The 25,583-nt window shown below is 48.7% G+C and overlaps 3 protein-coding genes across 3 annotated transcripts in view; 2 read left to right on the top strand and 1 right to left on the bottom strand.

Annotated features, from left to right (window-relative positions):
* Positions 1-1,002: 1,002 nt before the first annotated feature.
* Positions 1,003-5,096, top strand: GIP (gastric inhibitory polypeptide). Its single transcript, XM_015570812.1, has 4 exons — positions 1,003-2,142; positions 3,331-3,508; positions 4,039-4,128; positions 4,827-5,096. Exons 1-4 carry the CDS (start codon positions 2,076-2,078, stop codon positions 5,080-5,082), a joined length of 591 nt encoding a protein of 196 aa, XP_015426298.1. The 5' UTR covers positions 1,003-2,075; the 3' UTR covers positions 5,083-5,096.
* Positions 5,097-11,404: 6,308 nt separating this feature from the next.
* SNF8 (SNF8, ESCRT-II complex subunit) lies at positions 11,405-19,024 on the top strand. Its single transcript, XM_015570864.1, has 7 exons — positions 11,405-11,510; positions 13,346-13,484; positions 14,559-14,663; positions 15,417-15,489; positions 16,376-16,517; positions 17,425-17,499; positions 18,499-19,024. Exons 2-7 carry the CDS (start codon positions 13,346-13,348, stop codon positions 18,634-18,636), a joined length of 672 nt encoding a protein of 223 aa, XP_015426350.1. The 5' UTR covers positions 11,405-11,510; the 3' UTR covers positions 18,637-19,024.
* A 996-nt stretch (positions 19,025-20,020) lies between these two features.
* Positions 20,021-25,583, bottom strand: part of UBE2Z (ubiquitin conjugating enzyme E2Z) — a 13,146-nt gene continuing 7,583 nt past the window's right edge. Inside the window, exon 6 of the mRNA XM_006774249.2 lies at positions 20,021-22,045. Within this exon, the coding sequence (XP_006774312.1) occupies positions 21,875-22,045 (171 nt within the window). The 3' untranslated portion in view covers positions 20,021-21,874. The remainder of the gene's footprint in view (positions 22,046-25,583) is intronic.

Consider the following 25,583-nt stretch of genomic DNA (forward strand, 5'->3'; position numbering starts at 1 on the left):
TCAGTGGTGATGGCTCCCAGTACCCAGGGCAAGCGGAGAAGGGAGAGCCAGGAAAGGAGGCCTTGGGGACCTACCCAAATGCAGGCTGAGCCCCTGGGACAGAGCCAGGTGCCAAGGACTTGGAGAGAGGCAGAGGGGCACCCCCTTGAGTCTTCGGTCTGAGGGGCAGACCCAGCCTCAGCCTCAGGATGCCTCTGGAGGACAGAGAAGGTGCAGCCCCTGTGCACACACCCGGTTCACGCCCCTGCGCTCAGAGAGGCCCCTGTCTGTCAGGGAGACCAGCCCCAGGCCTGGAGAGCCCTCCCATCTGAAGGATCGGCTCAGCATGGCCTCAGGGTCCCCAGTCTGACGGCAGAGACAGGACCACAGGCGTCTCTCGGACAGAAGATAGGGCATTTGAAGAGACAGGATTAGATCTCAAAAACCTTTATAGATAATAGAGTTGTAGCTGCTCCATCTCCCTCTAAGTTCCCACGGGGTAAGTGGGCCTCCTTCGCTGCTCTCCCCTGCCCCCAAGAAGAAAGCCAGCTTGAGTGTAAGTGCTCAGCTCCCCCAGGGAACCTCCATCCTTCCCATTCCCTCCGTCCACCGCCCTGATGTCCCAGTCTCCCCCCAGCCAGCTGGGACACCCTCCTACGTATTATATCGCAACGGGGACACTGCCACATGGCCAACGCTGTAGGCCACTAGCCAGAGCTGGGGTTCAAATGGCTGCACCCCACCCTCTCCCACCAGAGTAGCCTATTGTCTTTGAGAGTGTCTTCCTTCCCCAGCTAGTGCCACCCTCCCCAAGTCTGCCCTCCCTGAGGGCACCCTTTCTGAGGACACCAGCAAAAGAAATGCAGGGGGGATAGGAGGGTGGAAGAATGCTGGGCCTTGGGCCCAAAGGGAGGAGGGGGAAGTACAAAGGGGGCACTTAAGGCACCTATCCGTGGGCAGGCTCCAGACAGCGCTGGATATACCCAAATGTTAATCACCAATTAGCACAGTTCAGGTGGAAAGGGAAACTTTATTGCGTGTAAAATGGACTTAATGTGGCAGGAGCTGTGGGCTTAATTTCTTGAGATAAGATGCTTTTAGGCTAATCAGAGGGTCTGCGGGGCCTGGATATAAAGGAGGCAGGGTGGGCAGAAGTCACTGAGGCAAGCTCCGCCGGGCCAGAGCAAGAGGAAGAGACCCGCTGCCCTTCTGGGAGCCTGGAAAGGACAACTGGTAAGAGAGCAGCTGGGACAGGGGCGCTGGAGGGAGGTGGCCCTGGGACCCCAAGGGGCTCAGCACCCTGGCACCCCATTGCTTTTCCTCCCCATAGGAAATAAGACGGGGGTGCGGATGGCCCTTTTAGCCCAGGTGACGAAGGCAGGGTGGCGAGGTCTTGCAGCCGCACACGTCTAGCCTCGCTTTGGTTTTGAGGGCCTGGGAGGAAGGTGACTTACTGTTCTTCCTGAATGGATGACCCCCACGCCCCTGCCCCGGACGAAGCCAGGGGCCAGGCCTGGGTAGAGTGGTCAGACCTCAGAAAGAACTTCCCTGGGCGGAGAGAGTGAGGTCGGAGAAGGCAGAAGGGGATGGCTCCTCGTGTGGTTTTCACTTCGGGCGAGAGGGTTGTGATGATTTAGGTGACAAGCCCGTTTGAGAGCCGGGAGGCTGGCTGGTATGAACTCTGGAGGGCTCCAAGGGGAGAATCCTGCCAAACCACATGCCTATGATGTCTAGCCACGGAGCCGGGAAGGGGGGCTGTCCAGGCACACAGGTCCCGCTGCTTTCTCCTGCCTGGAGCACCCCCCACCCCCCGCCCCTCAGACTCCACTTAAACACAAAACAAAAAGAAGGCTCACCTCTCGGCCAGACTCCTTGTTCCTTCTAGTTACTACCTGTACTGCCCATGCCCGCCCCACCCTCCCTAAGATCCCGCTCCGGCCTCTTAGAAAAACTCCAAGCCACAGGACTCCGTGCCCCCCAGCTTTCAGCACCCCCACGGCTCTGAGGCATGCTGACTGCTCCCTCACACCGTGCTCCCCCCTCATCCTCCTCCTGCTCTCTCTTAGCTCAGGAATAACCCTTGGAAGACGGTGGCCATGAAGATCTCTCTGCTGCTGGTGTCCCTGCTCCTGGCAGCGGTGCTAGGAGACAAGGAAGAGAGTCCTGCCAGGTGGGGAGAGGAGGGAGGGGCCGCTGCTGAGGAGTGGGCTGGGGGAGGACAGGGCTCTGGTCGGGGCGGCCTGAGAAAGGAAGGAATCCTGGGCCGAGAGGAAAGAAGCTCCAGGGGAAAACCTGCCACCAGCCGCCTGAGTGCAGAGCGAGGGCAGAAGCAGAGAGATTTCTCAGGAGCTACTGGTTAGGCCTCTGGAAGGCCTCTGAGCATCTGAAGCGGATGACATCTCCCTTCACCATTCATTCAGGCGAGCCCTGCTCACCTAACTTGATAAAGGACCGACCCCGCCCCGACCCCCCCACCCCCACCCCGAGTACAGGTGCAGGAGATACATGTGCAGGGTGGTCCACAAAGCCCTCCTGCCCTCAGGGCGCACACAGGGCCAAAGGGAAAACAGATGAAGAACTACCGAGGCGAGCTGCAAACTGTCATGAGTTCTGTGAGGAAAAGCTGAGAGTGCGAGGAATGAGCACAGTGGGGGCTCTGTGTTTTGGGGACCCAGAGAGACCTATCTCAGGAAAGAGTCGGGCGTTCTTGGGTGCAAGGACAGCTCCATGCTCACGTAAATCCAGTGACGTAAGTCTGAGGCACGGCTGTCAGAGACATGTACAGGGAGAGACATCACGCAGAAGCTAAGAACGCAGACCTGGGCCCAGACCGCCTGGGGGGGACCCTGGATCTGCCGCCTACGCTGTGTGCGAAATTAATCTCTCTGTTCCCTGGTTTCCTCATTCACAAGAAGGGGGTATGGCTAGCGTCTGCCTGCTAGGGGTGTTGTGAGGACTGAATGAGTGTATGTATTAAAGGGCTATTCGAGGCCCTGCCTCATGCATAAGGGCTCACTACTATCAGTAGTGACTGGGAACCAAAGACCTAAACCAGGTGTGGCCAGGGCGAGAGGAGCCAAGGAAGGCACTGGGAGCCAGTCCTTGGGGATCAGGGGCCCTCTGATCCCTCTTCGCCCAGAAGCCAGAGCCACACACACTAACGATGCAGGAAGCGGCCTTTCAGCTGGAAATAAAGTCCAACGGGCTCAAGGCAGAGCCAAGAGGGTGTCTCCACAGAAACAGACTCCCCGGAAATGGGCTGGTTCATTTTTACATGTTGGCCTCCTGTCAGCGACAGTCATGTATGCCGGGATGGTGAACCCCCTCAACCCCGCCCCTTCATGGCACCCTGGTTTCTCTCTCTCCCCTCCCTGGCCCTCAGAGTCCACGCGAAGGTCAGAGGCTCTACACCTCGCGGCCGCAGGTATGCCGAGGGGACTTTCATCAGTGACTACAGCATCGCCATGGACAAGATCCGCCAACAAGACTTTGTGGACTGGCTGCTGGCACAGAAGGGGAAGAAGAATGAGTGAGTCATCGCGCAAGCCCCTCCTGTCCCCAGCCTCCGGCTCCCTTCCTGCGTTCAGACCAGGCGCCATCGTGGCCCCACAGGGCCCTGCGATGCACAACCCCAGGTGGCGCCTCTCACTGAGGCGACGATAGGGAGCTGGACCGCGTGGCGGCCCTGCTTTGGGCAGCTGTCCAGTGTGGGGGCAGGACCAGGGCAACTTCGCAATCCTTTCCTCCTGAGGGGAAGGGTCGGTGAAGATGTGCGGGGCTCACCGAGCATTCCCAGGAGGCCGGGGATGGAGGCAGGGGAAGCTGAGCCGCTGCCAATGACTTTCTGGTGGTGGCCTCTGCAGACTTTGGAAACAGAATAAACTGTCCTCGTCCTACTTCCTTCTCTTTGCCAAATCTCTCCCTGCCCTTGCTGTTTGGTCAGCCTGGTAGATTCTGGAAAGCTGTTCACCAGCAGCTGAAGGCAAGCGATCAGGAGGTTGAGGGAAGAAAGAGGTACCCTCTGTTCTGCCACCCACTCCCTAATCCTTATCTTACCAGCTGGAAACACAACATCACTCAGAGGGAGGCCCAGGCCCTAGAGCTGGCCCATCAATCTAACAGGAAGAAGGCGGCCAGGGAGCAGCAGGGGTGAGTCAGCCCACAGGGGAAGGAGGGTGTGGGGCCTCCTGACCCACCCCCACCTCATTGTTCCCTCTCCCAGGCTCCAGAGCAGGGCCAGGCCCCAGATAAGCAGCCCCTTCCACTCCGAGTTCAAAGAGGGGTCTCCGCTGAACTCTTGGAGGTCAGCCTGAGCTTCAGGGAGAAGCCTGGGTGGAATGGAGGCGGGGTGCCTGGGAGGGGTGTGGGGGCCCGGGTTTCTAAGATTGATGACGGGAGAGGGGCAGCGAAAGAGACCTCAGGAACCGGCTTCCCCACTTCTCCCTGCCACACACCAGGAAGGACGTTTGTAGAACTGGGACCATCCTGTCCCACGGCCAGTCCCCTAAAGTCAGTAACCCCCCTCTGAGGAAGCTGAGGAATCTGTGCCACAGATCATTATGAAGAGCCAATGTCCCCCAAATAATCTCTTGGGGGTTCGGACTGCATTCTGGGATACCTGTAGAGGTGGAGGGTGGGATGGCTCCCACCAGAATTCTGTTGGGCTTTGCCTGTATTGAAGATTGGCAGGCAGATTGTGTTGGAGTTTTAAAAGCTGAGGTAACCCAGAGGCAGCTGTGTTGACTCCCTCCCCACCTCCCTCCCTTGGAGTCCCCCCCCCTCCCGTGTTTACCCTCTCTGGGTGGGGCCAGGCTGAGGCAGCCTGCCTGAGGCTGTCTCCTTTGCAGCTCCCTACCCATGAAGCCCGGTGATGAAGATCTGCTGAAGGACTTACTGATTCAAGAGCTGCTGGCCTGGATGGTGGATCACACGGAGCTCTGCAGGCTCAGGTGGCAGGGACGGGAGGCTTTAGGAGTCTTGCGTACTGGTTGTAAGCTTGAGTATTGGGGTCCGACACAGGTTCAAATCTTCATCCCAACATATGCTGGCCAATTCTCAGACTCTCTGAACTTCGTTGTTTTCATGAAAATCGGGACTATTTAAACCACTTCATGGGGCTGCTGTGGGTTTTAAATAAGAGGACGTAAGGGAAAAGTTGAGAGCAACCTCTGTAGGTAGTAAGAGTTCAGTGATGGTGGCAGCTATTGTTACTGCTTGCCCTCCTTTCTCAACCTCCTCCAAGTGAGATGCTGCTCTCCCCTCCCCTGCCCACCCCAGCTGACCTGCCCATCCTACCCTCCGCTCTCCCTCTGTACCCTTGTGCCGTGGCACCTTCCCAGGGATGGAGCCCCTAGAGTGGGAGGCATGGTGCCCTTCTCCGTAGCTGCTGCTGGTCTCAGTGGTCCTTGCATCCATATCACTATTAGGAAGTCCCTCAACCTATTATGTCCTAGAAGAAAGGGACAGCTGACACCATGGAGAGACCCATCCACCTAAAGGGTGAGACAGGACACTCATTCCAAGTGCAGACACACAGGCACAAAAACCAAAAGACATTTAGACCAGCGGTCGCCAACCTTTCGGACCTCGTGGACCACTGTCCACCGGCTGGTGACCGCTGGTTTGGACTTCCATGCTGGGCGGCGAGGGAAGGACTGAGGGGACAAATGTGGGAGGACTCCCTAAGGAGGATAAGAAGGGGGAGAGGACTGTGACTGCAGCGATAGAGGAGAGGGGGTGAGAACATCTCCGTGGGGCGGTGGGCAACAGGCTCCGTGCTTTTTGAACCGTTTTGATTATTTATAATCAAAAAGGTACTTGGGAGGGAGGAGCAGCTGAACTATGGCTGGGTGCCAGGACAAATTTACTCTGCTGACTCCAAGCTGATAACCACCCTCCTCCCTGCCCTCTCTACGCTCCACAGGTTTCAGTGACTCTGACTAAACCCAGCTCAGGACTGGACCCTGCCCTTCACTGACTCAGCTCCTGGGTACCCTAGACGAGCCAAACCAATAAAGTTTAAGCTGAAATAAATCTTTGTGCCCATTGTCAAAATATATTCAAATGTCTATTGAGCACCGACAGTGTATGCTTGTCTGTGTGCCGCGCACCACCCAAGAAAAAGAAGCTATGGCTCTGACCCACCTGCTAATTCATCTATTTATTCTACAAACACTTATGGGAAACTTAACATCAGCAGGGCTGTGCTCAACAAGGGTCTACAGCAGGGGTCCTCAAACTACGGCCTGCGGGCCACATGCAAATACAAATATTGTATTTGTTCCCGTTTTGTTTTTTTACTTCAAAATAAGATATGTGCAGCATGCATAGGAATTGTTCATAGTTTTCTTTTAAACTATAGTCTGGCCCTCCAACAGTCTGAGGGACAGTGAACTGGCCCCCGGTTTAAAAAGTTTGAGGACCCCTGGTCTACAGCAATGAGGGAAACAGATACAGTCCTTGTCCCCGTGAGGGGTTTCCAGTCTAGTGAGGAAGACAGACCTTAATCTTTAAACACACAAACACAACAATCACGTAGCAGGCTAAGTTCTGTGAGGGTGAGGTTGCTAGGAGAGAGGACAGAGGAACCTTATCTAGGTGGAGCCAGGAGGGCCTCTGGGAGAAAATGACATTTAAGCTGAATAAGACCAAGGATGGGTGGGGCCTTCACATTAGCCAGAGTTATCAGTACTGCAACGTGGGCAATGGGAGGAGGAGGACAAGCAGGTGTCGGCAGGTGGGCGGAGGCAGGGCCTGAAGGACCACGGTAAAGCTTTCAGATTTTATCCTCAGTGCAGGGATAGGTCCGAGAAGGATTCTAAACAGGGTCAGGTCACAGAGGATCTATTCGCATCCCAAAAAGGATCACACTGATGAAAGTAAGAGTTATATTGAGATGAATAGGAATGAAAGGGGAAGAGGAAGACCAGTAAAGAGGCTCTTGCAGGATTCCAGGTTTATACTAGGGTGGTGGTGGTGGTGGTGGTGGGGGTAGCGGGGGTGGCAAAATGGGCAAACTCAATTTACCCAAAAGTCAATACCTTTATCTCCCGTGTTTAGAGCCTTCCCCACCTCAGCCTGCCGCCGTCTCCAATGCCCTGCATCCACAGATATGATGTACCTCCTCTCCCTCGCTTGGGTCACCTTTTCCTGGAATGTCCTCCTCGATCTAGTCATAGGTCAGTAGACCAGAGTCAAACACACCCAGATTCAAAGCACTTACCAGCTCTGTGAGTTAGCAAGTCAGTTTCTCGTTCTTAAACTCAGTTTCCTGTCTGTAAAAAAGATGAAAAAGTATCCACCCAAATAGGGTTAAAGTAAGTGTTAAGATCATGCCTGGCACAAAGTAAGTGGTCCATAAAAGTTAACTTTTGTTATTGTTACTCACACACCTAAGCCTTAGTTTAAAGGGTATTAATTTAAATCAGGGAGTGGCGAGCTGGATGGCTAAAGGTCTGGGCCAGTAACATAAATGAGCAACGTGAGGAGGGTGCAAGACAGTGATGGCGAACCTCTGACACGCGTGTCAGAGGTGACACGCGAACTCATTTTTTTGGTTGATTTTTCTTTGTTAAATGGCATTTAAATATATAAAATACAAAAAAGATGACCCAGTTATTAAAAAAAAAAAAAATCTCTCTATGTGACACGGCACCAGAGTTAAGTTAGGGTTTTTCAAAATGCTGACTCGCCGAGCTCAAAAGGTTCGCCATCACTGGTGTAAGACAACAGCAAGGATGGGGACTGTGAAAATGGAAGAGACACGTTCGCCTAAAATCTTTCTGGTGCCAAATAAAACTTTTTTGAGAGCTGAATTTGCCTGAGCACTGCTAGTTTAGTTTGCTATCTCGCCCATATTTGGTTTCCTCTCTATAAACTCCTGAGGTCCCAAGAATGTGTACCACCCATATTAGAGCATGCCTTTGTTCAGAGGATGTCTTTCAGTGGCTCTCCATGACGGTATTGATTGTCTTGGGGAGAAGTTTGGATCTATATTTCTGAATTCTTGGGTGTCTCTTGGAATCAGTACATCAGAAAGGGTTATTTTAAAATATTTTATGCAATGCTCTTGCTATGGGGCAGGCATTGTGCGCAGTCTCCTATAAACATTTTTTCAACTTTTTAAAATTTATTCTTTTCTTTTTTTAAAACATATTTTATTGATTTTTTCCAGAGAGGAAGGGAGAGAGATAGAGAGTTAGAAACATCGATGAGAGAGAAACATTGATCAGCTGCCTCCTGCACATCTCCCACTGGGGATTCGCCCGCAACCCAGGTACATGCCCTTGACCGGAATCGAACCCGGGACCCCTCAGTCCGCAGGCCGACGCTCCATCCACTGAGCCAAACCGGTTTTGGCTAAAATTTATTCTTTTTAAAAAATTATTTATTTACCTATTTTAGAGAGAGAGAAAAAGAGGGAGGGAGGGAGAGAAAAATCATTTTGTTGCTCTGCGTATTTATGCATTCATTGGTTGATTCTTGTAGATACTCTGACCGGGGATCGAACTCACAACCTAGGCTGACACTCTAACCAACTGAGCTACTCAGTCAGGGCTGTAGTTTTTTTTATTATTTTGTTGTTGTTCAAATTTATAAACATCATTTTAAAAAGTCACGATGATCTCATTTAAAGCCTCATCACAACCCTTGAATACCATAACAGCTGCTAACCATGCACTACACTGCCTCCATGAGGCCGGGAATTAAAAGCCTACGCTACCAGCCACCTTGCCACGAGGCCAGTGAGTCACTTACAGCAGGTGAGGGCGTCTGTCACAATCAGTATTCACGGTGTACTGTAGCCGAGTGCTTCGGAGAGCCACTGTTAAACTGTCAGGAATTTTGAGAGCAGGCTGTAAAACCACTGGTCGCTTGAAATTGGCCATGGTTAGGGGATTTGTACCATGGCGATCGGCAAATACTATATACATCAGAGCCTCCCTTCCCACCTGGAGAGGCTGTTAAACACTAGCATATTACTGGTCAGCATCCCTTCTCTAAAAGTATAAAGGAGAACACATGTGTACGAATAAGGGGATAAGCATATCTGCCTGAGGATGGCAATGAGGTTTGTCAAGAGTCCATGTCCGTATCTAAAGGAGTGAATGTGAATATGTGCATTTGAGGATATGAATAGTGAAATCTAAGGTCAAGGGTGTGAGTGAGGGGTCAGTGTGTGCACCTTCAGGGGTCATACAGTGTGAGTCAAAAAGTGATAAATGAGTCTGGCCGAATTTTCTCAATGGTTAGGGTCCTGGTTGCAGGCTCCATCCCTGGCACATGCGGGAGGCAACCCATTGATGGTTTTCTCCCACATCCTTGTTTCCTCTCTCTCTCCCCCTCTCCTTCCTCCCCTCCACTCTCTTAAAAAAAAAAATCAATGGAAAAAATATCCTTGGGTGAGGATTAAAAAAAAAAAAAGTGATAAATGAAGGTGTGTCTAGCTGGTGTCAATGGGTACCTAAAGATCACATTTTTGTGTTAGGGAAATGAGTAGGAAAGTGAGGATATGAGGTCAGTGTATCAGTTTGGGACTAGTGGGTTTTTCACAGAAAAGGGGTGGGTAGGTATATTGGAGGTCAGTGTGTGTGTGTGTGTGGCGGGGGGGGGGGGCGGGGGGGGAGTCTGAAAAAGCTAGTATCTGTTGAAGGGGACCAATATGCGTCTGAGAAAGGTTGTGTCTAAAGGGGCCATGCTATCTAAGCTTAGTGTCTGAGGATGTGTCTGAGAATGAATCTGAAAGATAATTATGAAAGGCTGATGATTGTTTTAGCCCTGGTCCGTGCATCCGTTAAGACTGTATTCGGCTTCAAATAACAGAAAAACACAAAATAACAGTGGCTTTAGCAAGATAGAAAATTATCTCTTTCTTGTAAGCAGCCCAAGGCTGGTGTTACAACTCTGCTCCACGAAACCCGCAGGGACCCAGGCTCATAGGACCCACAGCTCCATCATCTCTTAAGGCTGCAAACGGCAACGAAACATCTTGCTACCCGTCTCTGCGCCATCCTCTTATCCTTTTCCTAGAAACCCCTCCAATGACATCATTCACTTTGGTTTCACCTGGATCTGATTCCCAGCCCAACTTTTTCTGTGGAGCTTCATACAGAAATAACAGTTGGCCACCTCTCCTGTGATGGCCCGAAGACCTCAATTTCTACATGTTCAGATCTACTCTTAATTACTGCCCCAACTTCATGCTGGGGTCCCCCCTCCCCCTGTGGCACCACCCCTGGTGCTCAAGCCAGGAAACTGGGCATCCTGCTGACTCCCCCCACCTACTCTGGCCCCATCTTGTCCGTCTTACCATTTCATCTTCTTCCCATCTCCTGAATGTGTCCCATTCTCTCTACCTTTATTGCCACCATCTTAGTTCTGGCTCCCATCATTTCTGGTTTATTTGGCAGAAACAGACTTAAGTCTAGGTCGCCACTACTTTTCCTAGGACCAAAATTTGATCTTCTTAACCCACTGACGTAAGAATCCTCCATATTAACTCCTTTGTTAGACTCAATAATCACTATGCGGGGGGATCACCTAGGGAGTTCCCTAAACACACCGGTGACTAACGCCCCTTTTACTAACTTTGATTGCTAACCATCACAGCTGATACTTCACTGATGCGCCGGGCATTGCACTAAATGCTTTGCTAACACACTTTCTGAATTAATCTTCACAACAACTTCACGAGTGGGTGTCATTTACACAACCGTGGAAACGGCAACACGAGAGAGAGAATTTGCTTGGAGGTCCTGGACCACATGCAATGGAAGTTAGCTACGGAGCCAGCAATCCCATTCCAGAGTCCAACTTCCTGGCCGCCAGGCCTCCGCCGGCCAGAACGCGTGTGACTGCCACGGGCAAGCCCCGCTCGCCTAGAATGGACTCCGCTTTGTGCTCTGTCTGGAACCCGCGTTGCCCAAGAACCAAGGAGGCGGCCGGGGACATGGTGCCTGGGGTGGGCGTGGAGGAGCGGTCACGGGAAGAGGAGAGTCCGAGACGGCCCCTTCATCTTGAATTTCCCATTTTCAAGTATCTGACTAAATTGATTTGATGCTTAATGCTTGCCAAATAAATAATGAGGCTCTGAATGAGTCCATATGTAATAAGGCAAGGATTTCATTACTCCTAACATCGCTATAATCAGGCAATGATTAAATTATTTCTAACATTCTTAATACCAAAGTGAAAATATGCTAAAGACCCAGAACAATTTAAGCTTTCCCACCGATGTTTTGCCGGGCACCCGGGCGCGGAGTGTCTTCGGCTTCCGGTAGATTGGAATGTCAGCACCCCCAAATCCACCAGCCCTTTCCCCCGCCTCCCCAATGTTCCTGCAGGCTCCCGTCCATTCTACGTCCTCACCCCTCTCCCTAAGCAAAGCCGGCGAAGAGAGACCGTCTTTTCAGCGGAGGCAGCACGAGCGGGTGTCCCCCGCGCCCACTCGCTCGACTCACGCTGGTCTCTTTGTCTGACAGGCCAAGTACAAGGAGCGAGGGACCGTCCTGGCTGAGGACCAGCTGGCCCAGGTGAGTCGGCTGGGAGGCTCCAGGCAGGAAGGGAGACCCCACAAGGCTGGGCAGGACACGTTGGGTATAAACTGGATTGTTTGGGTTGAGTTAAAGAGAGGACATTTGGCAGATCCTGATTGCTGAGCTCCTCAGAGCTTTTCGGTGGCTTGCTGATGGTCACGATAGTTAACGTCTTTGAGTGGCCATGCTCCCAGCCTGCCAGGCCTGTGTCCATTTTCTTTACGTAGGCTGTCTTGTTCATTCCTCTCGAAAAGCCTGCCAGGAAGGAACACTGTTCTTTTTAGTTTAAAATTGAGGCCCCTGTGGTATTAAGTAATTTGTCTAAGGTTACATGGGTAGTAAGTACTAGTGCTGTTGGACTTAGGTCTTTTTTGGAGTTTTTACTTTAAATTCCTAAGAATAAGACCAGCTGCAGTGGATCGAGGTTGAGCTTCAACGTGTGAACCAGGAGGTCAGTTTGATTCCTGGCCCAGGCATATGCCCAGGTTTTGGGCTCCATCCCCAGGCGTTCAGGAGGCAGCCGACCAATGATTCTGTCTCATCATTGGCGTTTGTTTCTCTTTTCCTCTCCCTTCCTGTCTGAAATCAATAAAGATATATTAACAAGTTTAAATAAATTCCTAAGAATAACATGAAAATATTGCCTGCCCTATGGCACCCATCACCACGAGCATCACGTCATGTACCAGAAGTGTGTATGAGTGACGGGTGCACAGTTTCCTTTTCTAACCATTTCCCGTTTCTGTGCTTGCCCTGCGTTTACTGAGCTATTGTAACTGGTGAAGAAGAGAAGGCAGTTAAGGAGGGAAACCGGCCCTTGAACTGAGGAAAGAGAGTAGGCGCATAGGTGGTGCTTTTCAAAAGCTCTCCCTCATGGGGAGGTGGCATGCAGGAAACAACTGGAAATGATGACTAAACAGTATGTAAGTGTCTCATGTGCATCAAGTGAAGAGAGAGTGGGCCAGACGTTACCTTTGGTGGGGTAGAAGACAGGCTTTGTGAGGAGTTAATACAAACAGAACGTCAGAAAATCCCCAAAATACTTGTGTTTAACTTTGGAATGTAATCTGGAAGACCCACAGCCCTCAGTCAGGGATTCTTTATCTGGAATTGATCCCCAAGGAGTCCATGACTCAGATTAGACAACCACTGCAACACCTAACTCATGCCAGGCCTCCTTGTTCTCCTATCCAGCCTGCCAGTGGCAGAAGCTTTCCCATTGCATGCATACTGCAGTCCCTCATTCTGAAGACAAAATGACTCACTAGATTCATCTTCAACCTAGTAACAGTTTTCCTGGGGAAAAGAAGTACCACATTAGATGTGCACATTGTTAGATGCATCTTGACTTTAGAACAGGAAAAAAAAAAGTGTATTTTCGAAATAAGGAGACATGACCGCATCTCATTTCTGCTGACAACAGACCTGTGAAGGAGAGGCAGGGATCAAAAGAAAGGGAACAGCCAAAACCGGTTTGGCTCAGTGGATAGAGCATCAGCCTGCGGACTGAAAGGTCCCAGGTTCGATTCCGGTCAAGGGCATGTACCTGGGTTGCAGGCACATTGCCGGTGAGGGGCGTGCAGGAGGCAGCTGATCGATGTTTCTCTCTCATCGATGTTTCTAACTCTATCGCTCTCCCTTCCTCTCTTTAAAAAATCAATAAAATGTAAAAAAAGAAAAAAAGAAAGGGAACAGAAAACTGTAATGGCAGATCTGAGGATGAGGACATACCTTCCTTCAGCCTTTGCACTGCCACTGGCCGGGACCTATGTTTGACATCTGATTCTCCCCTAGCGGGGCTAATCCTACCTTCCCTCTTGTCCATCTTACAGATGTCGAAGCAATTGGACATGTTCAAGACCAACCTGGAGGAATTTGCCAGCAAACACAAGCAAGAAATCCGGAAGAATCCTGAGTTTCGGGTTCAGTTCCAGGATATGTGTGCCACCATTGGGGTGGATCCTCTGGCCTGTAAGGAGTGGTCTGTAGGAATCTGTGTTCTCCTAGGATTCCCAAGGGACAGAAGCTACCTAGTTGTTATCACTGCTGGGACAGGGGCATCTTCTAGAAGGGACTGCAGGGAGATAAAGTGTTGTCTTTACAGAGTGCCCAGCAGGACGTTGAGTGCCCAGTTCGATGGGGAAGATAGAGAGGCTGGAATGCAGGTTGAGGAGCCAGTGTTCTTCTCTTGAATGACCTACAGTGGAATTTTTTATGGCCATTTTTTCCCTTTATTAAAAAATATTTAGTTTTAATGAAAATAATGTGTGGCCGAAACCGATTTGGCTCAGTGGATAGAGTGTCGGCCTGCGGACTGAAAGGTCCCAGGTTCGATTCCGGTCAAGGGCATGTACCTGGGTTGCGGGCATGTACCTGGGTTGCGGGCACATCCCCGGTGAGGGGCGTGCAGGAGGCAGCTGATCGATGTTTATCTCTCATCGATGTTTCTATCTCTCTCTCTCCCTTCCTCTCTGTAAAAATCAATAAAATATATTTAAAAGAAAAAAAGAAAAAGAAAATAATGTGTGATCATGCTATCGGCAAAGGAGAAAAAAGAAAAGGAGAAAGTAGAAGTCTTCTCAGTCCTATAATTTCAGAGATAAAGTACTGTTAAGGTACATCTTTCGAGACACCTTAATATTATCAACTTCTTTCACATATATGGGATTAATGCTATAAGTACAACGCTGTAACCTGCATTTTTCACTCAAAATACTGCCTTCAATAGATTTTTGAATGCTAGGTCTGTGTATTGCTCTTAGCCTTGTCTAGACCATATGTCCCATTATGTTTCACTGTATATTTTGGGAAAGGAAAACTCATTTTTATAGTATCCTGAGCCAGAATCAGCAGCGAAATAGAAATGCCTTTTAGATGGCCTACTCTTTACAACTGTCTGAGCCTGTTTCAAGAGTCAGATTGTGTTGAAGATCCTAAGTAATATTGGAGCAGAAGGACTTAAGGCTAGGCAGGGAAGACTCCCATAGGGTACCTTTAAAAGGAAAGATGTAACTAATGAATACCTGGCTTTTGTTTTTCTTTCAGCTGGAAAAGGATTTTGGTCCGAGATGCTAGGTGTGGGAGACTTCTATTACGAACTGGGCGTCCAGATCATTGAAGTGTGCCTGGCCCTGAAGCACCGGAATGGAGGTGAGGGTGGTTAGGTTCTGTGGACTGGGCTTTGGATTTCTCTGGGAGAGAATAAACCTTGAAAAATAGCCTTTCCCACCCTGCCATCTGCAGGCCAATAAGGTCTTGAGAAGCATCTTAGCTGCTTCATGCCCTTGAATCGTTGGTAGGTCTCTATGGCCAGGGTAAAAGGAATTATCTGGATGATTGTCTCTATTCTTCAGAGATCTTTGGCTAGGAAGGTCTAGCCCCTATTCATCGCAGAAAATAGAAAGGAGGTAGGCAATAGGGTATGAAAATGCCAACTAAGTGTCTGTGTTCTCTAAAATGTGACCTTAACCCTGGCCTGCGTGGCTCAGTTGGCTGAGCCTCAGTCCATGCACCAAGAGGTCACTGGTTCGATTCCCGGTCAGGGAACATGCCCTGGTTGCAGGCTCTATCTCCAGTAGGGGGTGTTCAGGAGGCAGCTGATTGATATTTCTCTTTTTCCCTCTCCCTTCCTAAAAAAAACCCAAGTCAATAAAAACATGTTTAAAAATAAAACAAAATGTGACCTTAAATATGGTCATCCAGTAGTGTCATCTTAATAAGCACAGTAAATGGTCTGTGTTGAAGTTAAAGAGAAAACCTAAAAAACCGGTTATAAATCATTGGCTATAAGTAGACAATATTGATGTGAAGATGCATTTATAGTTTTTCAAAGAAGCTGCTGCCTTTGTTTTATTAGCCATAAAGGTAACCCTTCCTCTGCTTTCTGTCTCCCCTCCCCAATAGGTCTAATAACTCTGGAGGAACTACATCAACAGGTGTTAAAAGGAAGAGGCAAATTCGCTCAGGATGTCAGCCAGTAGGTCTTAACTTCCAACCTCTTGGAGTATAGAAAGGTCTTTAAAAAGCAGATGGATATCTTTTCTCCTTACTGTTCTATGTCTAGGATAGTTTAGGAATCATTTTATTCCTCATTATGATCAGAAAACTCAAAATACAGAGAGAGATAAAAAACACAAAAACCACTTATTTCTCAACTGATAGAACTGTTAAACATTTGGATATATTTTCTTCTAAGTTTTTTCCTCATGCATACATATGTATATTTTTAAACATTCTTGGGTCTTTGTATACTCTTGAGATTGAGATCAGGTAGAGTGGCAGGGGCCCAGAGAGGCTTGGGAAGGGGATTGGGTTAGAACAGTGGTCGGCAAAATCCTTAGTCAACAGAGCCAAATATCAATAGTACAGCGATTGAAATTCCTTTTGAGAGCCAATTTTTTAAAACTTAAACTTTATAGGTAGGTACATTGTTATTAACTTAATTAGGGTACTCCTAAGGCTTAGGAAGAGCCACACTCAAGGGGCCAAGGAGCTGCAGTTTGCCGACCACGGGTTAGAAGATGTGGTATCAATTGTTCTGGTTCACCCAGCCCCCGTGTGTGACTCCAATTTGAGAAAAGGTAAAAAGGTTGTTAGTGTGTGGGCTGAATATGTGGTCTACACATTGTTTTGCAGGTTTTCTTTTCCTCTAATTTGAGTTAGTTTGTTGAGTGGAGAGCCTGACCATCTTCCCTGAATGTTCAAGCAGTTTGGTGCCCTTTAACCCTCTTTACTGAAGTAGTTAAATGTTGTACAGCCTTTGGAATCTTCTGTCAAGGTATTCTGCCCAAGGCAGAGCTGAAATTGCATTGTTGCTAGGTTTGCTTTGCCAACGGTCTTTCAGCAGCTCTTCCTCACCTTAGAGATGACCTGATCAGGGCCATCAAGAAACTGAAGGCCCTTGGCACTGGCTTCGGCATCATCCCTGTCAGCGGCACTTACCTCATTCAGTCTGTTCCAGCTGAGCTCAATATGGATCACACTGTGGTGCTGCAGCTGGCAGAGGTACTGATGTGCCGTGTGCGTGTGCGTGTGCGTGTGCGTGTGCGTGTGCGTGTGCGTGTGAGTGTGCGTGTGCGTGGGCGTGTGTGTGTGTGTGTGTGTTTTTTGCATGGTAGGGAGGGGATCTGGAGCACCTTTGACCTCACTTTTTGCTGAAACTGTCTAATGGATGTACTACTCAGACCTGTGCTCATTTAGCAGACATTTATTGAGCAGCTACAGTGCAAAGCACTGGGCGAGGCTGTGGGCCATATAAAAATGGGACCACACAGTTCCTGCTCTCAAGGAGCTTACAGTCTAGTGGAGTACAGACATGCAGACAGCTAACCATATTTCCTTGGGTAGACAGATTCTTGGATGTCTTCTTAAAACTACATTATGGATTCTTTAAAACAAATGTTTAAATCTTGTTTGCTATCCCCTGTTCCTCATCATGCCTTAAGCATAGGCCATCCTCCCCCAAATCCTTATCATGTATTAAAGAAGACATGTTCAGTCTTCTTAATTCTGTAATGTAGAACAAAACTAATAAGGAGGGGCTTTTCTTGATTGGAGAACAGGTAGGGTGAGACAGGCAGGGGCTGAATATTTAAATATTTTAGATTATCACCACTTTTTCCTATCACTTAGTCACTCTGAATCTTCCCTTGTCATACTCGAGTTCTCTGAGAAAGTAAAAATTACTATTTTAGTGCCAGGGACTCTACTTTTTAAGACTGAATCACTCAACCTACCCGTTACCTGAGTCACCCCTCCCTTCTCCTCCTCTCTCTGCTGGGACCTCTAAACATTCTTTTTCTATGCTCATAGGCTTTCTGTGCCCACAGACAGTTCCTCCTCTTGTCTGGATAAGTCAGTTGTCCCTGGGCAAAGGCTGGGTTCTAAAAATTCCCATTCCTCCTTCTTTCAGAAAAATGGCTACGTGACTGTGAGTGATATCAAAGCCAGTCTTAAATGGGAGACAGAGCGAGCTCGGCATGTGCTGGTATGTGACTTTTGGAATGGCCCAGAAAAGATGGGCCCCAAATGGGAGGAAGTGGGTGGTCAGGAACCACACAGATAGTTTCAGCCTTGATCTGGTGGCCTCTTGCCTTGAAGGCTACTGCTGCCACACTGAAAGTAACCCGGCATGTCACTGAAGATGGCACTGAGAGGTAGAACGCACAAAGGCGGGCTTCTAACCTTGACACGTGTGAAACCGGGCTGCCGCCTGCTCTCTCTCCTGACCAGTATGTGGCCAGATGGTTAACACAGTTTATACTGGCAGTAACAGTTCAGAGTGAAAGAAATTATTAACACTTATGATAATTACATACCTAAATTATATACTATTGCATATATACCTATAATTATATACTGTTGCATATAGTTATAGTTTTATATATACAAATTTCATGGTACTAATGAAAGATTGATGTTGTGAAGAGGGAGTAAGCATGGAAATGTAGGCTTTTAATACCTTCTTTCTTATCCAGACAATTAACCTGTAGACACAACTTCATCTGTAATGTTAACATAGACATCTGTAAAGATAAACATACACATCTGTTTAATATTGGGCAGAACAAACTCATCTTGAGCCTATTTCCAGCTGTAGGAATTGAGTCCATTATAAATACTAATAATGAACTTGCATTAACTTCTCCAAAAAGGTTTACCCATGTTACCCAGTAAAGTAACTGCAAGACAGTGATCTCCATTTTGCTTCAGGGAATGGAGTCTGTGATTAGCTCAAGGCCATATACAATACTTCTGTGGTTGTACCCTCTTTTTGAGCAGCACTGGTTAAGTGACTTGGTGGCATTTTTCACACCTCAAAGGTTGAGCCAAACAGATCATTACAGTTTGGTTGTATAAATGTGTGAAGGCACTGGTGTGGACTTAATCTGAAAACCCCATTGAAGCCAGAGTAAGATTGGGGATTCTCTACTTTTTTTGTGGGAACTCCTCCCCTTTCTCAAATGATTCTTCCTTTTCCCTCCAGGAACACCTGCTGAAGGAAGGGCTGGCCTGGCTGGACCTGCAGGCCCCAGGCGAGGCCCACTACTGGCTGCCTGCTCTCTTCACTGACCTCTACTCCCAGGAGATTACAGCTGAGGAGGCCAGAGAAGCCCTCCCCTGACTCCGGGCACGTGGAAGGGGGCTCAGCAGGCAGGGAGAAGAGGGAGGACCTGTGGGTGAACAAAACCTGGACAACTTTGTTTAAAAAAAGGAAAAAAACACACACAGAAAAAAATGTTCCAAGTTTTTTTCTTCCCCCAATATTCTTCACTCATTGTTTTATTTTTTAAAGTGCCTTCACATTGCATCTTTATTGGAGAAAACCTCATTTATCCAGTAAGGATAACCTGAGTAACAGAACAACGAGCACGTAAAATGACTTGCACAGGTCACTGACAAGTCCATGGTAGAGCTGGGCCTAGAATGAAGGCCATCTGCCTCCCGGCTAGACAGTCTAGTCTCTTTGTAGCCCTGAGACATAAATTACAGCCTCTGTTAATTCAAACTTATTCCTTATAAAATGTCTTTTTTTTCTTTTTATCTCAAATAAGATCCTAACCGGCTAGTAAATTATATTCACTCTTCCAGCATCCTCTTGTAGAGGTTCCAGGTTATGAGACTCGGCTAGGAGTGTGAAGGAAATAGAGGTTAATGTTAAATGGTGGTTATAGGGAAGAAAACAATGGGATTTAAGGGGAACTGACTAACAGTGAATGTAATATTGTTTCTCAAATTCCCTCCTAGCTTTTCCTCCTGGACTGATCACTAGGTCCTTGTAGCCTTAGTTGTGGGAAAGGAAGTAATTTACTGAATCCCTACCCTGTGACCATTTCTATATACACCTCTTAATCCTCACTACCACCTTACAAAAGAAATAGGTATCCTTAACTTTGCAGGTAAGAAATCTAATTTGCCAGGGACCACCAGCTTAAGAAGCAAAGCCAAAACTAGAGCCCAGGCCCACTAACCTGAGCCCACCCTGCAGGACACAGGCTGGCAGGACATCGTCCATGAATGGTCAGTGAACAGGAAAAGCCTCGGCACCAGAAAAGCGGGTGGCGATGAGCAGGAAGGCTAGTTCAGTTCTGTTTTCAGTCTGAATGCTAACTCCTAGGGGCTGACTTAGTACAGAAAACAAAACCCAATGGATTATCCATACTAAGACACCCTTCCCTTAGTAGGGGACATAGCCTGTCCATCTTTACCTCTCCCTGTGCCTGTAGGACACACTCACTGTCCAGTTTCTGAATAGGTCTATCTTTGGGAGCAACTGAGACTCCAATGGCATTGCTCTCCTTCATTGCCAGAGCTACAGCCTCGAAAAAAGACCCTATTTCTGGTTGATGGAAGTTTTACCAGTAGTCCTGCTCCCATCCACATCATGCAACTCGTTTTTAGCTTCCAGACAATTCACTGAGCACTTACTTTCTGGCCTAGGAGAGATGTGTGGTCGTTAACATCCCATTCTTCCTTTACACAGCCCTCCCGCACCCACAGGCGCTTCCTCCTTCTGCCAAACAAACTTTATTGCACCAAAAAGAAAAAAAAAACTTCATTTATGTACAGTCAGATATAAAGACATCTCTTTGACTCCTGTGCATATATTTCCTCAAGATTAGGGAGTAAAAGTCAGGCCAGTATGCCAGACATGCTCTGCCCATGGCAGGGCCAAGGAGAAGATTGTCACTTGAAAGTGGGAACACTTAAATGGATGACAGACAACACTGGACCGACAGACCAAGGGCATTCTTCTAAGCCCAGTACTAGCTCTGGGAACGGGAGAGGGAAATTGGAAGCAGGGTGCCTTTTTGAGTCTCCTTGTGGAAAGACCACCCTTTAGATATCCAAGATAAACTTCCGCTCTCCAGACCCACTTCCTGTCCAGTTTCTTTGCTTCCTGCCCACCTCCCCCAAGTAGGACATTCTCCTTTGTGCCCAACCCCCTTCCCACTCCCCCAGGGAAGTCCCATGATTCACAAGGCAGAGGCCTCCATAGCAGCTGGAAGAGCAAATACAAGTTATCCTCTCTCTTACATGTGGCTGGACCCTGTGTCAGACAGGTCACCAATAACCCACTGGGAGCCGTAACAAGAATCTGGAAAGCACGGGGACAACCCCTCCAAAATGGGAAGTACGGACTCCCTCGATGCCCAGTATCCGGGCACCTAAAGCACATTTTTCTGAGCCAACCAGCTAAAGGATCACTGCAGCTAAATACAGATAAGCAACACAGCCAGGCAAACACCCATCAGAGCCAGTGACAAACAGCAGCTGGGAGGGAGGGACAGGGAGAGAAGGGTAGGAGTCTCCAGAGTTCCACCCCCAATCTCTGCCATTGGCTACCCTTGCTCCCCATTAGTCCCTGGGCCTTGATGTGAGGAAGGGGGACTGTAGGCTGGGGATGGGGGGACCACACAAGGACAGCCAAACAAAATACAACAGGATCAGCATCAGCCTCCCCCCTCACCCCACCCAGGAGAAATACCCTCACTGTGACTAGTATTGATGAAAATCTGTAAGAGACTTTCTATATAGCGGCTCTATCATACATCCAGCAGCTGCCTGAAGTGGGAACTTTTCAAATCAATGATTTTGGGAATAAATAGTACTTTCGGCTTCCTATGGTACCTGTGCAGGCTTTACCAAGACTTTGGTTCAGTCCCATCACATTTACCTTCTGTCTTAAATCTAGAAATGGGTGAGGGGATGGGAGGAGAGAAAGGTGCTCAGGTGCTAAGTAAAACTCACTGATCAGCAGCCTAGATTCCACCACTGTTCCTTCTCTTTGGTCTGTCTAGAACAGTGACTATAAATTAGGAAAAACAAAATTATGCTGGCCCATGGGAAATATGGGGGAAAAGAGGCAAGGAGAAAAAGGGCACTGGGAAGCCCTGCTTCAAGACTGAAGACAGACAGACAACCAACCACCCAGACGGCTTAAGTGTCACAGACAGCCCCCCACCCCAAGCTCCCTTCCAGATACCCCATAAATCATTTGGGCACACTCCCTCTTGGAATTGCAATTTCTGTCTCCCAACTATCCCTAAGGAGCTGGCCCTTTGGAGAGGTGTGTCGGTTGTTTCGTTTTTGCCAGAGGCCCTCGCCCTAGGTGCTCCTGCATAGGTCCCTTGGCCCCTGAAACGGGAAGAACACAGCCCCAGATGCTCGAGAGCCAGGGAAGTCGGATCAGGAACAGCCTCCCCACTCCCACACCCTGGGAGATCCAAGCTTGCTTGGTTCTTGCCATCTTGCAGGATGACGTCACGCTGGAGGGAGATACACAGTGCCTCTCCATCCCTGGGGTGGGGGAGGAACTTGCTGGGACTCTCAAGTGGGGGGGAGGGAGAAGGGAGCAGGATCTAAACCCTCAAGCTCCCATGCAGGTCTGTCTCTGTCCCAGACGAGCTGCTGTCAGAGTCCATTTCGGCGTTCTCATTATGGAGCCTCTCCAGCACTTTCTGACGAATCAGTCCCAGGCGCATCAAGAGGGACTGGTAGTCAAAGTGGCCCCGCTTCTCTCCAAAAGGGTCCTGTAAGGGAAAGGAGACAAGGGGAATGGGAGATGCAAGTCTGGGTGATTCACCCTAGCGAGAGCAGCTTTGGGCCCATGTGAAACGCATGCTCAACTTCGGAATCATAGGAAGAGAGGAGGGCATAGCACAGACAGTTCTGAACAGCAGACAACATAATCTTTGTTCAGGAATATTATGGCACATGTACTGCCCCAGACAGGTCTGGCTTTGGCCAACATTCAAGTGTGTTTGCATTCCTCAGAAGCCAATATACAGAGGGGGACACTAAAGGCAAGATGAATGGGGAAGAGAAATACAAGGGGGAAATTATCCCTCATTGCCTATAGAATAGGTCCTCGAATCACTCTGGTTCAACACTGATGCCTAGGAACTCAATTCTTCTTTATATCAATTATGGTAAACTTGGTTTTGTTATATGTTGTTTTGAGGCCGCTCCAAGAACTTAACAACATTAAGTGAGGACTTACTGTACTCAAAAAGGGTAATTTGTTTTCTAAGGTCACAGAGAGGTCTAGAACTTAGGAGTTCTGACTTCTAAATAAGCACCTGTAATCTTTCCCAGGGACCAATCACCATATTCCTGTCCAGGTTTCTGGGCATTATGCCAGGGCCAACTAGCCTTGATCCTAGTCCTTGTCATTCTAGATCAAAGATCTCCAAACATTACACAGAAAGGGCTTAACTGTCCTTAAAGTCCAAAAATAAATACAGTTGGGATGAAGGATATAAAAAAAAGGAATTAAGCCCTGGCTGGTTTGGCTCAGTGGATAGAGTGTTGGCCTGCGGACTGAAGGATCCCAGGTTCGATTCCAGTCAAGGGCACATGCCTGGGTTGTGGGCTCGATCCCCAGTAGGGGGCGTGCAGGAGGCAGCCGATCCATGATTCTCTCTCATCATGGATGTTTCTATCTCTCTCTCCCCCTTCCTCTCTGAAATCAATAAAAATATATTTTAAAAAAAGGAATTAAAACAAAACAAATAAAACAATTAAAAATGCTACATAAGGAAATGGCAGCCAAGTAGTGAGGCCAAGGCTCAAATAAATGGGGACTACTTTCCTTGGCGGGCACAAAAAGGCGTATGCTTTTTACTTCTCACAATCTGTCTGCTTCACCCACATAAACTCCTTCCACACTTACTCTGCCCACGTATTACCCTCATGATCAGGGACAAGGTGACGCAAATCAGTCACTGTGACTACAGCGCACATTTTACACTTATGAAGGTTACATTCCCCCCAAAGGCTGAAATCCACACTTACTCTGGAGCTATCAATTTTCCAAACCTTTTTTTAAAAAAAATATATTTTTATTGATTTCAGAGGGGAAGAGAGAGGGAGAGATAGAAACATCAATGATGAGAGAGAATCATTGATCTTCTGCCTCCTACATGTCCCCTACTGGGGGATCAAGCCCGCAACCCAGGCAGGTGCCCTTGGCTGGAATGGAACCCGGAACCCTTCAGTCCCCGGGCTAACGCTCTATCCACTAAGCCACGCCAGCGAGGCCAAATCTTTCCTTTTTCGTCACTGGCTCCATTTCTACCACTGTCCTCCCCAGATGTTGTGCTCCCTTTCCTTCCCTCATCATGAGTTATTTTTCCTTAATAGACGGAATATTGGAAATGCTGCTGGGTGCCAGCAATGAGAATTCCTGATGGGGAACGAACCACAGCATCCACCATCTCCAATATACTTTTTAAAATAAATATTTTTTATTGATTTTAGAGAGACAGGAAGGGAGAGGGAGAGAGAGAAAAAACATCAATGAGAAAGAAACATTGATCGGCTGCTTCCTGCACGCCCCCTATTGGGGATCAATCTGGAAACCTGGGCATGTGCTCTGACCAGGAATCAGGGCTTGATATACTCTTGAGCTGGCCTTACCCTTTGAGTTTAAATGTGTCAGGTGGGTGTTAAGTCCTTGAAGGAAGGATAGGGAAACTAACATTTCTAAGCAGCACCTGAGGGAACAAGACATTTACTTCTACTGCTGCTGTGCTGGGTGGGAAGTGGGAAGGAGTCGGGGAGGAGAACCCAAGAAGAGCTGGAGAGAACCTTAAGAGGTCTTAGTCATTTACCCAACTCGCCATATTTCTAAGTAACATCACCAGTAAGTGATCCAAAAGACTCAAGAACTAGTCCTTCAAGACTAAGGGTTATCACACTCTACCAACTAGGCTGTTTATTTTAAAGCCTATTTGCAATTTGATTTCATAAGAACCTCTTTTTCTTTCTTTTTAAAAATTATTATTGATTTGAGAGAGTAAGGGAGAGGAAGAGAGAGAGAGAAACATCAATGATGAGGAGACTCATTGACTGACTGCCTCCTGCACAGCCCACATTGGGATAGAGCCTGCAACTAGGGCATGTGCCCTGACCAGGATCGAACCGTAACCTCTGGTTCATAGGATGAACCTCAACCATGAGCCACACCGGTCAGACAAGAATCTCTTCTTTAAAGAAGCCTTAAGTTCTGTACTCTTTTAAAAATATATGTATTTTTATTGATTTTAGAAAGGCAGGGAGAGAGAAACATCAACGATGAGAGAGAATCATTAATTGGCTGCCTCCTGCATCCCCGCTACTGGAGTTTGAGCCTGAAACCCAAGCATGTACCCTTGACCAGAATCAAACCTAGGACCCTTCAGTCCGCAGGCCGATGCTCTATCCACTGAGCCAAACCAGCTAGGACAAGTTCTATACTCTTATTGGAAGCTGAAGCACATTTCCCCAGTATATGCACAGAATGAATAATTGGTTACCATCTTGTAATAGGAATCTCAACATATAACACTATATACACAACTAGAGGCCCAGTGCATGAAATTCATGCGGTGGTGGGGGGGGGTCCCCTCAGCCCAGCCTGCACCCTCTCCAATCTGGGACCCCTTAGGGGACGTCCAACTGCCGGTTTAGGCCCAATCCTTGGCAGTTGGACAACCCTCTCACAATCCTGGACCGCTGGTTCCTAATAGTTCACCTGCCTGCCCGACTGGTCGCCCCTAACTGTCCCCCGTTCCTGGCCTGATCGCCCCTCATTGCCCCCTGCTGCTGGCCAGGTTGCCCCCAACTGCCCCCTCCCTGTCTGCCTGATCACCCCTAACTGCCCTCCCCACCGGCTTGGTCACCTCTTACTGCCCCCTCTGCCAGCCTGGTTGCCCCACGCAGCCTGCTTGTTCAGTTGTTTGGTCGTCCCTCACTAGCCCCCTGTGCCGGCCTGGTTGTAGGTAGCCATCTTGTGAGGGCGTGAGGGTTAATTTGCATACCACCTCTTTATTATATAGGACTAGAGGCCCGGTGCACAAAAATTTGTGTACTCGGGGGAAGGGGGGGCGTCCCCCAGACCGGCCTGTACCCTCTTGCAGTCTGGGACCCCTCGGGAGATAATGACCTGCTGGCTTAGATAGGGCCAATGGGGAGGTTATGACTCTACCCCATCACACACAGACCAGGGCCCGTGGGGGGAGGAGGGTGTGGGGCACCGCCCCCTGTCACACACAGAGCTGCTGGACGATCAGGGGGATTGGGCGATGC

The sequence above is a fragment of the Myotis davidii genome, unplaced genomic scaffold (assembly GCF_000327345.1).
Source record: "Myotis davidii unplaced genomic scaffold, ASM32734v1 scaffold327, whole genome shotgun sequence".
Lineage (NCBI taxonomy): Eukaryota > Metazoa > Chordata > Mammalia > Chiroptera > Vespertilionidae > Myotis > Myotis davidii.

Excerpts from the sequence above, each read along its gene's own strand:
- GIP (XM_015570812.1), top strand. The coding sequence starts at position 2,076 with ATGAAGATCTCTCTGCTGCTGGTGTCCCTGCTCCTGGCAGCGGTGCTA. Across the intron at positions 2,143-3,330 it reads AGGAGACAAGGAAGAGAGTC|GGTTTCTCTCTCTCCCCTCC; the intron begins CTGCCAGGTGGG and ends TCATGGCACCCT. Across the intron at positions 3,509-4,038 it reads CAGAAGGGGAAGAAGAATGA|CTGGAAACACAACATCACTC; the intron begins GTGAGTCATCGC and ends TTATCTTACCAG.
- SNF8 (XM_015570864.1), top strand. The coding sequence starts at position 13,346 with ATGTCGAAGCAATTGGACATGTTCAAGACCAACCTGGAGGAATTTGCC. Across the intron at positions 13,485-14,558 it reads TGGGGTGGATCCTCTGGCCT|CTGGAAAAGGATTTTGGTCC; the intron begins GTAAGGAGTGGT and ends TTTTTCTTTCAG. Across the intron at positions 17,500-18,498 it reads AGCGAGCTCGGCATGTGCTG|GAACACCTGCTGAAGGAAGG; the intron begins GTATGTGACTTT and ends TTTTCCCTCCAG.